Consider the following 16,278-nt stretch of genomic DNA (forward strand, 5'->3'; position numbering starts at 1 on the left):
TTGAGCAAACATTAAACACAATAAATTTGATCAGTTAAATGTACATATGTAAATGTGAAATGCTTTGTGACAATACAAGTGAGTTTTCATTCATGCCTCTGCTCAGAAAGATGGTTAATTAACTCAGATCCTTCCACAGTGTCCTAATCCAATCTCCGATCAATTTCATGATTGCTCTCGCTGTCTTTAAGAGCCTTCGATGTGCTCGCCCATTTCTACTGCTCCTCTCTCATTTCGTTTAAATACCCCCCCCCCCCCCTCCATGAGCCCTCTCTGGCCGAGCCACCACGGGTTCCTACCACAGCTCCGAGTCAACTTTCGCTCACTGGGAGGTTGCTCGTTCTTCTCTGCTGCCCCCAATGTCTAGAACTCCTCGTCCCAAGCCATCCATGCAGTCGACTCGCTGTCCCCTGTTCAATACACACTCAAGGTCTTATTTTTATTCAGCCAATGACTGTCTGTATCTCTGTATAAATTAAATAAAATTCTTCTTGGTTCTTTCGGTAAAGTCACGTAGAAGGGAAGTAATACAATAATACAAATAAAACATAATAAAATAATTCTCACGACGTTTCGGCCACAATGCAAGCAGCCGTCCTCAGGTGAAGACCAGGTCTGTCGGGGAGACATAATTCTTTTATTATGTTTTATTTTCATTACTTTATTACTTCCCTTCTACGTGACTTTACCGAAAGAACCAAGAATATGAATCCCTGCAGTCACGAAAGCTTTAAATCGAAAGTTAAATAAAATTATTGTTCTGTACAGCGTCTTGAGATGCAGTTGCATTTAGATGATATAAAAATCCAAATTCAATTCTTAATATATTTGAAAGCTTTTCGCTCCATATAATATGCACAATTAATATATATTAATTAAGCCTACTACCCGATCCAAAGTAAACCAGCGTTGCGCCTAAGTTAGTGCTTGAATAGGTGACCACCATGGCTTGCCAGGTGTTGTAGGTGTGTGGCGACGAGGTGACCATGGGATTGACCGTGCTGATTGTCTCCTGTGGTGGGTTTTCTCGGGGTCCTTAAGTTTCCTCACACACGAAGTCAAACTCTCATGGAATTGGCCAAACAACTAAAATGGAGGACCCCTTCTGGGAATATCTTCTTTTGACTCAGCGAGGCTTGTCCTGAGTAAATATTTGGCATTAATATCATTATATTGATGATGAATTATATTAATGATATTAATCAACGTGGGGAAATGCATTTAGTACAACGTATCGGGAGAAGCAAGCAGGTAGAAAGAAAAAAAACAGCCGCAAATGGATTGCAAAGTCCTCATATCTGAATTTCTGCCCATACATTTGAATTAATTCTGCCTCAAAGTCTCTGGAATTACCCCGAACTTATCAGAGGAAAAGCTCCTGGTACAGGATTGCAATAAATAAAAAAAACGCATAGGGACCTCACCAGCGGATTTACATATTCATCATAAAATAAAATGTACCCTGCATTCTGGGCGTGGAATGGTGAGGTGGGGACTTTCAGAATATTTAAGAGAGTGGTGGTGAAGCGTTTTAGGTCAACAGATCCATTCCTATAGCACACAGGCCACTTGCTGCTGCTGATTGAATTGCGAGGAGCAATGATGGAGAACCACTCTCGTTTTAGCCACAGTAACATTTTCAGAAATGTTTGCCTTTTTTTAAAATGGACTTTGGGTTTTTCATTCCGTTATTCCATTTGTACGCTGTACCATTTCTTATCGATGTCTCTTCTCCCTTGAGAAGGAGATGTACAGGGTGCTTAAATTTTTTTTTTTACACTTCTGAGAATTTTCAACAACACCACGAGAAATGTGCCCCCAGGCTCTGGGGACCACCTGGAGAAGATTCCAGGCGCGTGTTGACAATGATGGCGAATGCGTCGAGACTCTATGACTTTTGAAGCTATTAACATACATTTGTCATCATATTCCAGTGTATTGTCCGTTATTTTTCCATTAAAAAGGATAGTCCCATATAAGTGTTGAAACATTGTTGAAGCACCCTGTATTTGGTCCTAACTGGGCTCTCAACCTGGTGATAAGTAAAGGGTCTAGCGTCTAATCTCATAACAATCGCATTGTACGGCCCATTGTCGACACAACACTGAGGGTTGGTCGTGGGGACTGTTCGACCATACATCACCACCCCTGTCAGTGTGGGTTGACAAAGGGAGAGGGTCCGCACGACTGCTTCGGGTATCACCCGCCGATGTTCGCCATGGCCAGAAATAAATCTCAGGTTGCGGCGTGCTAAACCCTGTCCGACTAAATCTAAAAATAGAAAAATAAAAACGTCGCGAAGCGTTGTCTTCTAGGAGTGAGCTCACGGTTTACGTGAAACTTTTTATAATCTGTACACATATTCTTTGGGACTTTCGGTAAAGTCACGTAGATAGTTTCAAAGAAAATAACAAAAAACTGCGACGTTTCGATCACAACGCAAGCGATCGTCATCAGGAGGAGAAAAGAGGGGGAAAGCTGCTGACGCAGGCTGTTTTAAAGGTTTAAAATGGGTGTAGCCCAAGGGTCATAAACGAAGTGGGCGGGGCTAGTTATGTTAATGTGATAAATTAGCATGTTTGGGAGAGATTACCATGTTAATGTAAGATCGGAGAGCGGCCTCCACAAATGCGCGAAGGTAGCCACAGGTAAGCCACCTCTGCGCCATCGTGGAGGAGATGTACAGGGCTCTTTTTTCCTCCTGATGACGATCGCTTGTGTTGTGATCGAAACGTCGTAGTTTTTTGTTATTTTCTTTGATTGAATCTGTACACAATTTGTCGTTCCCTCGAGGACGCCGGCATTTTTAAAATCACCTGCTTAAGACTTAGCCATGAGCATTCGTGGCCCTTCGTGAACGTGGCTGCAATCACAATGCTTCCCTGAGTGTCTGTGACATCTGGCTGTGGGTAGAGAGGGGTCACGAGTAGTGACGTCTGACGGGACTCTGTTGAATCTGACTCTCATCGCCACTCCTGGAGTGATTCCAATCCGTTGTAATAACACGGCAAGAGACAGGCCATTTCTCACGGCTGTGCAGCTATTTATTGTTGGGGATTTCTGAAAGATTGGCGACCACCGGGAAAGAGGATGATAAAGATCCACGCAACATCACCAGGCACAAGAATGGACCATTTCAAAATCGCCATATTTGAACACTACCTGCAACTTTGTTTTGGTAGGAATATAACAACCGTTCATGTACAGTTCGCAAAAAACACAGGTCAACTTTACCAAAAAAGATAATGAATCTGGATATAGATAGGATAGCGGAAATTAATTATTCATTAAAATAAATGACGGTGTAAGGTGTTGTTTTCTTGGAGAAAGCCACCAACATTGAATCCATTGGCCTTTAGCCCTTCAAGAGTCATGTTTCCGAGAAGTACTTGTTTAAATGTGGAAACCTTGGACTGATTTCCACTGCAATGAGTCATGGGAGAGGTGTAATCATTTACGCCAGTGCCATCGGGCTTCTGAAGCTTTCGACCGAAGCATCACTCCCACAGACAATATGGGCCAAACAAACGAGCTAAAAATAACGTCCAACGTGGAATTAATACCAGTAGACGGTAGACCAAGGTGCACCGCATTCATAATGGCCACATTTTAAAACTGCCTGCAACTTTGTTGAATAAACTTTTAACAACTATTCATGTACATCGAGCAAACACGGGTCACCTTGACCAAAAATTAAAAAATAATGTCAGGCCGTCGCCTGTTACTGAGACTCTGAAACTCAGTGCTGCCTGTCGCATGGTCGGCAAATCGGCCCCACTAAACCGCCTCTCCCGCTACTACGCCTTGCCGAGTGGGGAGGAGGAGGGTGTCTGGCCATCCATATAGGATAAACTGAGCCAGAGGGCCAACACGGTGAGAATGAGCTCGTCATGAGCCAACAGCCGTCCACACCCACTGAGATGCCAGTGATGACAATGAAAAATAAACAACCCACCTCCAATTTTTCGATTTAAAGCTTTCGTGACTGCAGGGATTCATCTTCTTGGTTTTTTCGGTAAAGTCACGTAGAAGGAAAATAATAAAATAATAAAAATAAAACAATAAAAAATAAAACATAATAAAATAAATAATTGTTTTATTATGTTTTATTTTTATTATTTTATTACTTCCCTTCTACGTGACTTTACCGAAAGAACCAAGAAGATGAACCCACCTCCACAAAAGAATATCCTGATAATCCAGAGGCCTGGAATCCCAGAGTCGGAAAAATTCCATACGGTGACAGGGAAGACACGACAGAGAAATGTCGTCTGGGACACACAAATAAGCAAGGTCTAAGACACTTAGGAAACTATATTTGTTGAATTCCTTAGAGGAGGAGAAATTATTATTGAAATTCTGTGCAGAATCTGCAAGGCCATCTGGCAGTCTGGCAATTGGCCAATGCAATGGTCCAAATGTGTAATGATATCGATATTTGAAAAAAAAGGAAATATCATACAATGTAAATATAACCATTTATTTATTTCTACTATGTTTTAAAAATGTGTCAACCCACAGGTAGAAGCCTCTTTATAGGAAGAAGAGGCAGGTGTCAGGGCTAGAGGAAGTACAGCAGAACACATTTTCAACCTCTGAGAAATATAATGAACATCAGAAAGACCTCCATCATATTTTTATTGATTAAAAAAAAGCCTTCGATCGTATATGACAATAAGGTCTCATGGGGGCGGGGTTATGAAGACGTTTAAGAATCCAAGTAAAATAATAGCTGAAGAATCATTATACAACAGTGCAATGGGTGGAGATCTGATGGAAAATGCTTTTAGTGAGTCGTTCCACAAACAACAGGGTTGTCCGTTATGACCATGCATATATAACGTGTATTTAGAACACGATGTCAGACGCGTGTAAATCGTTTGACAGTTTTGTACCATTCTGAGAATGATTGATCTGCAATCTTAGATTCGCAGATGACATTGATCTGATTGCAAAGTCAGCAGAAGGATGGCAGGTCTATGAAGTTACCCTTGACAGGGTGGCAACATCATATGGAATTGTAATTAGTGGCGAGAAAAGCCAGGCGATGCCCCGGTAGGAGAGGACATCTATGTAAGGAGAGAAAAACATGATTAAGGGAACTCCTTTAAACATTTCGGAGCAAACTTCAAGGAAGACAGAAGATCGGAAAAGAGGCTTAGACCAGATTGGTCATTGCAACATGAATGTTACAAAACACAAGGATATGGGAAGACAAAGATGCATCTCTGCAGTCCAACATTAATATACTCCAAATAAGGTTAATCGTTATGGTATTGCCGTATGTGTCTCTGAATCTTGGACACTGATTAGTGACATCTAACAGGGGATTCAGGATTTTTGAGATGTGGTGTTCCTAAGACTGATTTGAATGCCATAGGCTCACTTGTACAAATGAGTCAATTCGTGTTAACATGACTAAAGAGCTTAAGTTCATCTTGTTTAACCAGGTGAGAACTCAAGAGGCCAGAATAGTCTCCACTGCAAGAGTGACCCGGGGAATTAGTCTGCCAGTATGGGCCACGATTGCTATGATTTGGGATTATACATGCTCTTGCGAATGACGTCAATGGATCTTGAACGTCCATTGTGAAGTAGACGCCACGTAGTATTATTACCACTACAGTTAGTACATGCGCGGTAATAACCAGGGTGGTCGCACGGATTCAAACCGTGAACCTCTGCAACAAGCGGCGAAGGCGCGGCCGCTGGGCTATCCCTCCACTCACACATCCGATGAGCACGGTTGGCCACGTACGGTGCGAAAGAAGTGCAGCATACGTACATGCGTAGGGGATTCACTTTCTCACACGCCCCGCTACACGGAAATATTTAATCGTACGGCAGTCAAACCAATAAGTTTCATTCTCGGTGACGGATTTTTGCTGCTCGATAAAAAATTATTGTAACAGCAATATAGTAGTATACTCTCTGGTTCTTTCGGTAAAGTCACGTAGATATAAAAGATAATAAAACAATACGACGTTTCGGTCGCAACACAAGCGTCCGTCATCAGGTGAGAAAGAATGGTCTGCTGTTGTGGCTTTATATAGGCACTGGGGGGGGGAAGGGGGGGTAGAGTCGTGGCTGCAGGAGTTCACGGGGGGGGAGAGGGGGGAGGGTTTGTGGCGTGCAGGGACGGGTGGGGGCTGGAGAAATTAGTATGTCAATGAGCTTGAATTAGTAAACGAAAACAGCACGGGTGTAAGAGTGAGAATCACAGCAGTTAAAACTTGACGTGGTGTATCACGTCCTTCCAATGATTGCTTAATCTGCAATATACTTCCTGCCGTTAAAAAAATGTTTTTATTACGCATTTTCCACACAATTTGCATGATCCATGTTCTTGTTTTTTTTTATCCGAGCCACCCACCCCTGCCCTGCAGTGCCGGATTAAGCTAGTGCGGGGCCTGTAGCGCATGTTATAAAGGGGCCCTAAATAAAATAAAATAAAACACAAATATTGAAACAAATGTTTAACTTGCATAGTAAAGTAATTGTATTTTTTCATTTGCTATACAGCCAGATAAAACGACAAATCGCTAACCTTAAACAGCCAGTCGTTCATAAAAGTTGAAGGCAGTATAGTACTTTAGTAATAGAGCAAGTGCAGAATCACTAAACCGGAATTGATAGCTTGAAAGCATTTAGCGCGGGGCCCTTGAAAGTGCGGGGCCCGTAGCATATGTAGCTATATTCTTTGGGTCTTTCGGTGAAGTCACGTAGGTGGGTTGAAAGAAAATAACAAAAAAAAATAACAAAAAACTACGACGTTTCGATCACGACACAAGTGAACGTCATCAGGAGGATGTCGAAACGTCGCAGTTTTTTTGTTCGTTATTTTTTTGTTATTTGTGCAGTTTATATTTATCCCACGTTTGTAATGGGACCCGAATGCAGAATGCAGTGACTTCACACTGAAACCTTTCTTATTCTTTGTGTAAAGTTACGTAGATAGGTTCAAATTAATAAAAAATAAAATTAATTTCAACCTATCTACGTGACTTTACCGAAAGACCCAAAGAACATGAATTCCTGCAGTCACGAAAGCTTTTCAGTCAAGATTCATACGTAGCTACTTCTGCTGCTGTCCACCGGTGCCCTGCCATTCCCCACAGGAAGTCGCGCGTTCACCTGCGCGCCCGCTCAACCCCAAAGCAGAGGTCGCAACCGGGTACCCGATACCCGTACCCTACCCGATACCCGGCTACTCGTACCCGGCCGGGTACGGGTACCCGTTTGCGACCCTGGTGCGGCCGGGTACGGGTAGGCCGTGAGTCACTGGTGAGTAACCGTTTGTCACTCATTTCGGGTAGGGTACGGGTACGGGTAGGGAACGGCTACCTGTACCCGGCCGGGTATGGGTACGGGTACCCATTTGCGACCCTGGTGCGGCCGGGTACGGGTAAGGAATCAAAACCCGTTTGCGACCTCTGCCCCAAAGCCGACGCTGCCGACGACCTCACCTGTGGCACGCACTTGATGTGGTCCAGCAGCAGCTGCACGGCACCTATGGCCTCCTTGCGGATGGCGTGCAGGAGCGCGTCCCACGCCGACAGCTTGTAGCTCAGCAGCAGCTCGACGATCTCCAGGTTGTCGTTGTCGATGGCGAGCAGCAGCGCGCTGCGCCCCAGCGGGTCCAGGCAGTTGACGTCGATGTGGCCGTAGACCGACACGTCGTCCAGCGCCCGCTTCACCGTGCAGTAGTCGCCGCTCTCGACGGCCGCCAGGAAGGCCCGCTCGGCCGGTGAGAGGCCCGCCTCGGCTCGCACGATGCGCAGGGGGATGCGGTCGCGGCGTTGTTCGCTCGCGCCCGCGCGTCTGTAGTAGGACTGGGCCATATGTCCGGAGGCCACCCGCCTGCGTGGCGACATTCGGGGGGAGAGAAATGTTCGCAGTAAGAATTCGCCCCCAACTGCCGCGCGGCTACTGCGAGATGTTTACTGCCTCGCCTGGTCTACAGGAGGTCGTGGGTTCGATCACGACCCTTGACGCCTGCTGTATGTTTGCGTCTCTCTCTCTCTCTCTCATCATCACGGTGGCTATGAGAATTTAACTACCTTGCCTGGTCTACAGGATGTCGTGGGTTCGATCCCGACCCTTGACGCCTGCTGGAAATTTGGGGTTTGCGTCTCTCTCTCTCTCATCATCACAGTGGCTAGGAGATGTTAACTACCTCGCCTGGTCTGCAGGAGGTCGTGGGTTAGATCCTGACCCTTGACGCCTGCTGTGTATTTGGAGTTTGCGTCTCTCTTTCATCATCACCGTGGCTAGGAGATGTTAACTACCTCGCCTTGTATACAGGAGGGCGTGGGTTAGATCCTGACCCTTGACGCCTGCTGTGTATTTGGAGTTTGCATCTCTCTCTCTCTCATCATCACCGTGGCTAGGAGAAGTTAACTACCTCGCCTAGTCTACAGGAGGTCGTGGGTTCGATCCCGACCCTGACGCCTGCCGTGTATTTGGAGTTTTCATCTCTTTCTCTCTCATCATCACGATGGCTAGGAGAAGTTAACTACCTCGCCTGGTCTACAGGAGGTCGTGGGTTCGATCCCGACCCTTTACGCCTGCTGTATATTTGGGAGTTTGCATGTGTCTCTCCTCGTGGTTGCGTGAATTTTTCTCCGGGTTCTCCGGGTTTTCCCTCCACATTTATAAACATGCGTTTAGAACATTTGGCTGCTATACATTTCCACGTGATAAGCCACTTCGTTGAACGATTATTTGTGACCAGGAAAACGAGCTGTATAGCTCAGTTGTCCTTATCTGGTAAAATAAAAATAGTAAAATAGTTTCTGCCCGTGATACATATCGCGGCTTCATGATGGTTGCCCTGTGCTTTAACAGCGGAGCGAACACCACATTTTTCTCACGCTGATCTTCATGACATAAGCAAACGATTGTGTTGACTGGATGATAACCGAGCCACTAAATTACTGTGTCAGTGGTATGTCAAAGCAGGTACTGTACGAGGTGAGTGGTGGCCAGATGGCGGGACGGCAATGGATTTTAGAATCCGTGTGAAGCTTTGGGTGTTACCCTGGTCGTATATGTAGCATAATACCAAGAGGAACCACCACCCGGTCAGCACTAAGGCGACGCAGGTACAAGATGCCGAGAGGTGACCAGAAGATGGCACGACCAGCAACGGACTTTGCAATGTGACCGTGCGAAGCGTGGAGTTGTACCTCCGTCTCGAACATGTGCGGCTTTTTGCTTTCTGCAGGACACTCTGGTTTACTCCCACACGCCCCAACGCGCATGCATCGAATTAGCCAAGGACCCTGCTGAAAGCGACGTCTCGAGACACGGCAGGTAAATATAACACGGGGCAACGACGCCTCTCTGCTAAAGGCACAAACTGCGCTCGGCATGGGCGGGTTCCGAGGACGTTCCAACTTACAGCCCAGTCCGTGTAGATGTTGAGTGTGCAGACTGTGCAATTGCATCTGGCCCCGTGGGTCGGGGGGGGGGTGCCCAGGGTGCTGCGCTACATAGAGGGGACCCCCCCCCCGTTTCATTGCCTGCACAAGGGCCCATTCCGGCTACGGGACGGCACCGATTGCACGCTTGAAGATGCGGTTGACGCGTACGAGCAGGTCACTGCAGTCGGGCATGGTGATGATGTACACCTGTAGCCCTGTGTGCGATCACGTGTGCACCTAGGGGCTGTGTGATGAATGGAACCAGTCAGCCTGCGGCCGCGTCTGCGGCACCGAAGCTGTTATGCCCCTGCCTGCTGCACGTATTTCATTCTTTGCTTTTATTACCTTGACTCAACAGGGAAGTTCAACCTGTGTAGGCCCCCTCCCTTCCTCCTTAGGCCCCCAGGCGCTTCCTCCGTAGCTGCAATAGGGGCGCCGCGGTGGCGAGATATTAACTACCTCGCCTGGTGTGCGGTCGGTCGTGGATTCGATCCCAACCTTGACGCCTGCTGTATATTTGGAGTTTGCGTGTTCTCCCCGTCGTCCCGCGGATTTTTCTCCGGGTCCTTTTTATAAACATGGGCTTAAGAGTTATAAATGTCCACACGATGAGCCCTTTCGTTGAGCTATCATTTGTGGCCAAGACTTTATCATGGGGTGGATTTTTCTTACCGATTCCTTGTTTTTCCACGAGCCACAGCAGGATGTACAGCAAGTAGGTTGCTTAATCCATCTGTGCGTAACTTGGGTGATATTTCCGTCAGTGTGTGGGCTTTCTACACAGGCGTATGTGTCCTTTTGTGTGAAACGACGATTCTTTCCTGCACCTACTGGACATCTGTGAAAAAGAGCTTCATAGCTCATCGGATTTCTCCAGTATAAATACATATTCTGATTAAAATGGAGTTAGCCGGACATGTCAAATGGGGCTGTCTCAAAACTGTGCTGTACTTAGACTCAACCCGATAAAACATGCATTTTGAAAAGAGCGATTTTATGCAAATATTGCTTTGCACGCAACATACGTACAGCACACCACGATACCAAATGTATGTACAGGGCGCTTCAAATTTTTGTTTAACACTTCTGAGAATTTGTAACAATACCACAAGAAATGTGCCTCCGGGCTCTGGAGACCACCTGGAGAAGATTCCAGACACGTGTCGGCAATTCTGGCGAACAAGTGGGAGACTTTTTTACTTTTTGAAGTGTATTATTCGTTCTTTTTCCAATTAAAATCGATAGTCCCATTTAAGTGTTAACATTTTTTTAAGCACCCTGTATATAATTTTCATCTTGCCTGACCAGCGTGGTGAAATATGCTGTGTCAGTGCATATAGGCACATTACATAAGTTATGCACGACTGCATAAGAAAACACTTAATTTTTGTGAGCCTCGTTCACAGCATCTACAGACTAGATTTGCAATGATTATGCGCTTACTTTATTTCCCATTTAATTTGCCTCAATTCAGTTCAATTGAATCCCATACCATATCGTCTGGTCTAACCCGCTGCAGTTCACTTGAGCAAAATTCAGTTCGGCTTGCGTTGACTTATCTCTGTAATGGAATTATAAAGTGACCCTGTGAAAAATTAGCGTCTTCACGAGGTCATTTACGGATTCAAAATGAGAAATACAGCGCTGATAAGTCGTCTATAAATAATTGTGTTGTCATGGTGCATTGTAACTGCAAAGTCACACAGGGGCGAGTATTGCACTCTGTCTTAATTGGTTAAATATATTATATTTCATCACTGGTCACACCCGTCTCGGAGAATAAGGGACACACATGCCACGGTAACCCTGTCGGAAGCAGTGCAATGAGTTCCGTATTTTACCAACGCCTGCCAGGTTCAAAATTACTGCGGCGTATGCGACTACCTGGTCGCTATCAATCACACGCTCATGACGAGCGGCTCTCGCTGACAAGCAATTGGGAAAGTTCCGCGAAAAACCTGGGAGAAATTGTAAAACGTATCACTCCCCTACCCAGAGGACCAGCACGCCTGTAAATACGTTTTGTGATATACGAGGGGCTGGTTTTAGAGTTTTCAACAGCGAGACGGGAAACAAAACCGTGCTCACAAAATGTTAGATTTAGACGAGTGTTGAAGAACATTCTTTTGCAATGGCTGTTTGTATAGAACGACTCGTAACTTCCACGGGAATGTGGAATTCCCACCTCTTGCTCAGGGCTGTAAGTAGTACACGGGTACTGTACTACATCATGCTCAATTAAGCCGGGGACCACATGGGCTTTTTTTTGTTTCAAGTTTAGAAAAATATACATATTTCTTAGAAACGTATGTTTACTGCATTTGAGCAAATTGCACAGGCCGTGCTTGAACTCACCATATTTCGGTAGCTAATTAGCGTTGAGCCGAAATGGTATTTGTGGTGGGTGAACAAAACGTGCAAAAAAATGTTCATAGGCAGCAGCGAGGCGTGGTGGGCTGTGCAGATAAATAAATTGAATTGTACTTCTATGCTCCCACGTCTCTCCTCCTCACCTTCCAACTGCCTTGCATGTCAAGGGCTGTCATGTGTTTTAAGCCCTCCCTGTAGATAGATGACCTTCATTAATAACCAGCTGAGAGCACACTAAACCCAGGAGCTTTCTTTTTGCAAGGGTTTTAATAAATGCAGCAACCATCGCCACGCATTGCAATGTGTAAACAAAACCATGCATTTTAAAACGTAATTAAGAACTGATTAATTGCTTTTTGAGTGCTCTCAAAACCATTCCTAGAAAATGTGTAAACGGTAATTTTTTTTTTACTGTGGTTCGTCAAACCACTGGTTCGGTCGATGAAGACCGCTCTATGCTGGTGGTGATCTCCGGGATTGTTTCACCCGAGCCCACCACACTGATCAGTGCAGCCTACTGAAGGGGGAACCCAGAACCCACTACAGATATCACTCACCACTGATGTTATCGGGGGCAAGCAATCGAACTCAGGCAGGGTCCACATGAAGGCAACGCTTATTCAATAGAATGGGCAGATTGTACTGCGTGTCTGTATGACGAATTTCTTGGGCACCGCACGTAGCCAACCAATGCCAATCGGAGGTGAAACGTGTTCCTCACATTCTCAAGTTTATGGAACAAATAACAATCGTGAGAGATCTTTAACAGCACAAGAGAAGCGGTAAAAACAATCACAGCTGCGATGCTTGGCGATCACCTGGGACTCTTTGAAATCTTGATGCAATGTGTGTTGCCAATACCATCAGACGTTTAGAGGGATTGATACTCACCATCTTCAAATTACCAAGTGTGTGGACGTGCATGTGTATAATGTGTGCGGGGAGCGGTGGTGCAGCGATTAGCGCGCTGTGCTACGAGCCCGCCGACCCGAGTTCAAATTCCGCTCACAGCCAACATCGGTGACGAATATCCGAACCGGTTCTGGGCCTCCCCTCGGTCGACGCAGCCTCAAATGAGTACCTGGTGCGGTGTGTACACATCGCCACTCATGGACAAAGGCGTGGTGCTGACCACCCTCCCCCTCGTGTGTCGTGCCGGCCTTAACAGGTGCTCGCTACCAGCACGTGCCCAAACAGTCTGCTGACGCTGTTGATTCTTGCCTTTGTATAGTTTTATCAACTTGACTAAAACAGCTGTTTCTCTATATTTATGTAACAGTGGATCAAAACCTTTGCGGACACGCTGTACGTTTTGTACAATTACTCAGGGTTTCATTTCAGCCGGAGCTGTCCAGAGCTGAAGTCCGTGAAAAGATTCAACGAGAAAATGAACCCACCGCCCCCTCCTCCCACGGAACACATACATGACGCGTAAAATATATACGCAATCGTTCACCTTATTCATAGCGTATGCGGGAATATCATGTAACTCTGATGCTTATACAACAGCTCACAGTGTGGGTTTATTACTGTCGTAGTGCATCGCCGTCTGTCAGACATACCTTGGCTGTCTTCAGCACGACAAAAAGAGTGCAAATTGCTTAACAAGCGACGCTTCCGCCTCAACAATTGAGGCCTTATTATTCCCCTCTCCTCGAGAGGATCTTTATCATTTTGCCAAAAAAAAAAACCGCCCATCCGGATCAGACGCCCCCCCCCCTCCTTCACCGCCCCCCCACTCACCACCCCCCCCCCCCCACCATTTGTGTAACGTGGCAACTGACAGAGCACAATGTAATTCGACGAGCGGTCTGCATGTGAAATTTCGTAATGGAACTAGGATTGAATTATAACAGCCTCGCACGAACAATAAAACACGATTCCCCAAATGTCCCTGCTTGCTTAACATCCTCAGCACGTTGACCTCTGTGTCTGTGTGCAGAATAAATTGTAATTAATAATAACACTGTGTAACAATATTTGTTTGTTCCTGGGTTGTAAGTGTTATTTCCTAATTGCTTATGCCTCAAAAGTACAGAAAATGGCTATTATTCCCCACAAACTTAGCTTTTTTGACCAGGACAGTGATATTTAGAAATTTACCTATTTTCCAGAACATTCCAGATAGATTCAGTGCTGAGTAAATTTTCAAGTAATATAAATAGCAGTATAAATACAGGGGCATTAAGCCTTCCAGTTCAGCTTAGTTCCAGCTGCCTAAGTGGATACATATCTGCATTTTTCTGAGATGACATCGAGAGGCTGCAAGCATCCGGCAGACGCATTTTGCTATGTCTGCGGCCAATTTGTCAAGACATGAGCAAAAAGTACTCTGTGGAAGCATCTGCTAAGATGTGTGAGGCCTACAAGGCATATTTCGGCATGCCTGTCGGGGATCAAGACAAACCCTGGGCACCTCATTTCACCTGCGAGCAATGCAAAAAAACTCTGGAAGGTAAGATGGGCAATTGTTGATCGGAATTTTACGTTATAAAATTTGTTAAAATTGTAAAAGTTTTCAATTTTAAAATGTTTTAAAATTTTCAATGTTATTGAAAAAATATATAACATGAAAAATGTTGCGAGAATCTCTTACACATTAGTCATGTGTAAAATAAATGTATTTTTGTAGGATGGTACAGAGGGGAAAAGAGAGCCATGAAGTTCGTTATCCCAATAATTTTTGCGAGAACCCACTGACCACTCAAGCAACTGCTACTTCTGCATGGTGGACCCTTACAAACGTCGGACTGGCAAGAATGCACCTGCTATCACGTATCTGGACCTTTCTTCATCCATCACCCCAGTGCCACACTGCCATGAGCTCCCCGTACCCACTCCCCTGGAGAGAGAGCAGCCGTCTTTAGAGGAGAGCAGCAAGTCAGAGAGCGAGAAAGACGTTGCAGATCCAGATGACAATTTCAGAGGCGGAGCTGAGGAGAGAAACCCATACTACCCCAACCAAAGAGGCCTCAACGACTTGATCAATGATCTTGGTCTCAACAAGTACAATGCCGAGCTTTTGATGTCTAGGCTCAAGCAGTGAAACTTGTTGGATGCCAGTGTGCAAGTCGCAGATCACAGGAAGCGTCACCAACCTTTTTGCAGCTTCTTCACCCGTCAAGATGGGCTCTGATTCTGCCACAATGTGACCAGTCTGTTTGAGGCAATCGGAATAGCCTTTCACCAGAATGAGTGGTGCCTCTTCATTGACAGCTCTTCCAGGAGCCTCAAAGCCGTGCTGCTCCATAATGGTAACAAGTACCCGTCTCATCCCCTGGCTCACTCGGTGCACCTCAAAGAGGATTGCAACAGCATCAAGACCTTGCTGGATGCCTTGATGTATGAGTACGCCTGGGAGGTCATCGGAGACTTCAAAATAGTGGCATTCCTGATGGGTCTCCAAGGCGGTTTTACCAAGTTTCCCTGCTATTTTTGCCTTTGGGACAGCAGGGACACCAATGTGCACTACCACAGGCGGGACTGGCCACAGCGGACCGAGTTCTCTGTGGGGAGGAACAACGTCAAGTGGGAGCCACTGGTCGACCCCCGAAAGGTGCTGATGCCACCACTGCACATCAAATTGGGCCTTATGAAACAATTTGTCAGAGGTGTAGATAAGGAGTCGGCAGCCTTCAAGTACCTTCAAGACTTCTTCCCTAAGCTGTCTGAGGCAAAGGTCAAAGCCGGTGTCTTTATCGGACCACAGATGAAGAAGATCCTGGAGTGCAATGAATTCCCCAAGAAGCTCACTAGGAAGGAGAAAGCGGCTTGGAACAGCTTTGTTGCAGTGGTTCTGGGCTTCCTGGGCATGGCACAATGGGCTGTAGGATGTCCCTCAAAGTCCATATCCTTTATGCTCATCTTGATAAATTCAAGGAGAACATGGGAGCGTACTCTGAGGAGCATGGCGAGCGCTTCCACCAGGATATACTGGACGCCGCTACCAAGGACAGTATAACGAGAACATGATGGGAGACTATATTTGGGGGCTGATTCATGAAAGTGATTTACAGTATAATCGAAAATCTCGAAAAACTACTCACTTCTAAATCTTTTGTAGTCATTTTTTTATTACTTTAGTATAAATACATGTTAATTTTGATTCATAAGTTCTTTTTTTCTGACTATGTTAACGAAAAGACACAAATTCTGATTTAAAATAAGTCAATTTCGAAATATTACTGTCCTGGTCAAAAAAGCAAAGTTTGTGGGGAATAATAGCCATTTTCCATACTTTTTAGGCATAAGCAATTATGAAATAACACTTACTACCCAGGAACAAAAATTGTGCTACATAGTGTAATAAATTAGTGTTAACATTGCTTAAAGCAATATGCTCACAAAAGCAATATTGCTGAGGTCAAAGGGTAAGAAGGTGAAGGCGCAGCCCTGCAATTGCTCACGCAACAACTGTCGGAATAACCTCCACGGGAAGGCATTCTAGAGAGCCTCTCTAGAGGTATTTGGCCTACTCTTTCAC

At 45.5% G+C, this 16,278-nt stretch overlaps 1 protein-coding gene across 1 annotated transcript in view; it reads right to left on the reverse strand.

Moving 5' to 3' along the window:
• The window catches only part of TRPC4 (transient receptor potential cation channel subfamily C member 4), a 78,066-nt gene that overhangs the window by 51,857 nt on the left and 9,931 nt on the right, over positions 1-16,278 (reverse strand). Inside the window, exon 2 of the mRNA XM_078600886.1 lies at positions 7,467-7,860. Coding sequence (XP_078457012.1) covers positions 7,467-7,860 — 394 coding nt within the window. The remainder of the gene's footprint in view (positions 1-7,466; positions 7,861-16,278) is intronic.

The sequence above is a fragment of the Lampetra planeri genome, chromosome 15, assembly GCF_965212315.1.
Source record: "Lampetra planeri chromosome 15, kcLamPlan1.2.h2, whole genome shotgun sequence".
Taxonomy (NCBI): Eukaryota; Metazoa; Chordata; class Hyperoartia; order Petromyzontiformes; family Petromyzontidae; genus Lampetra; species Lampetra planeri.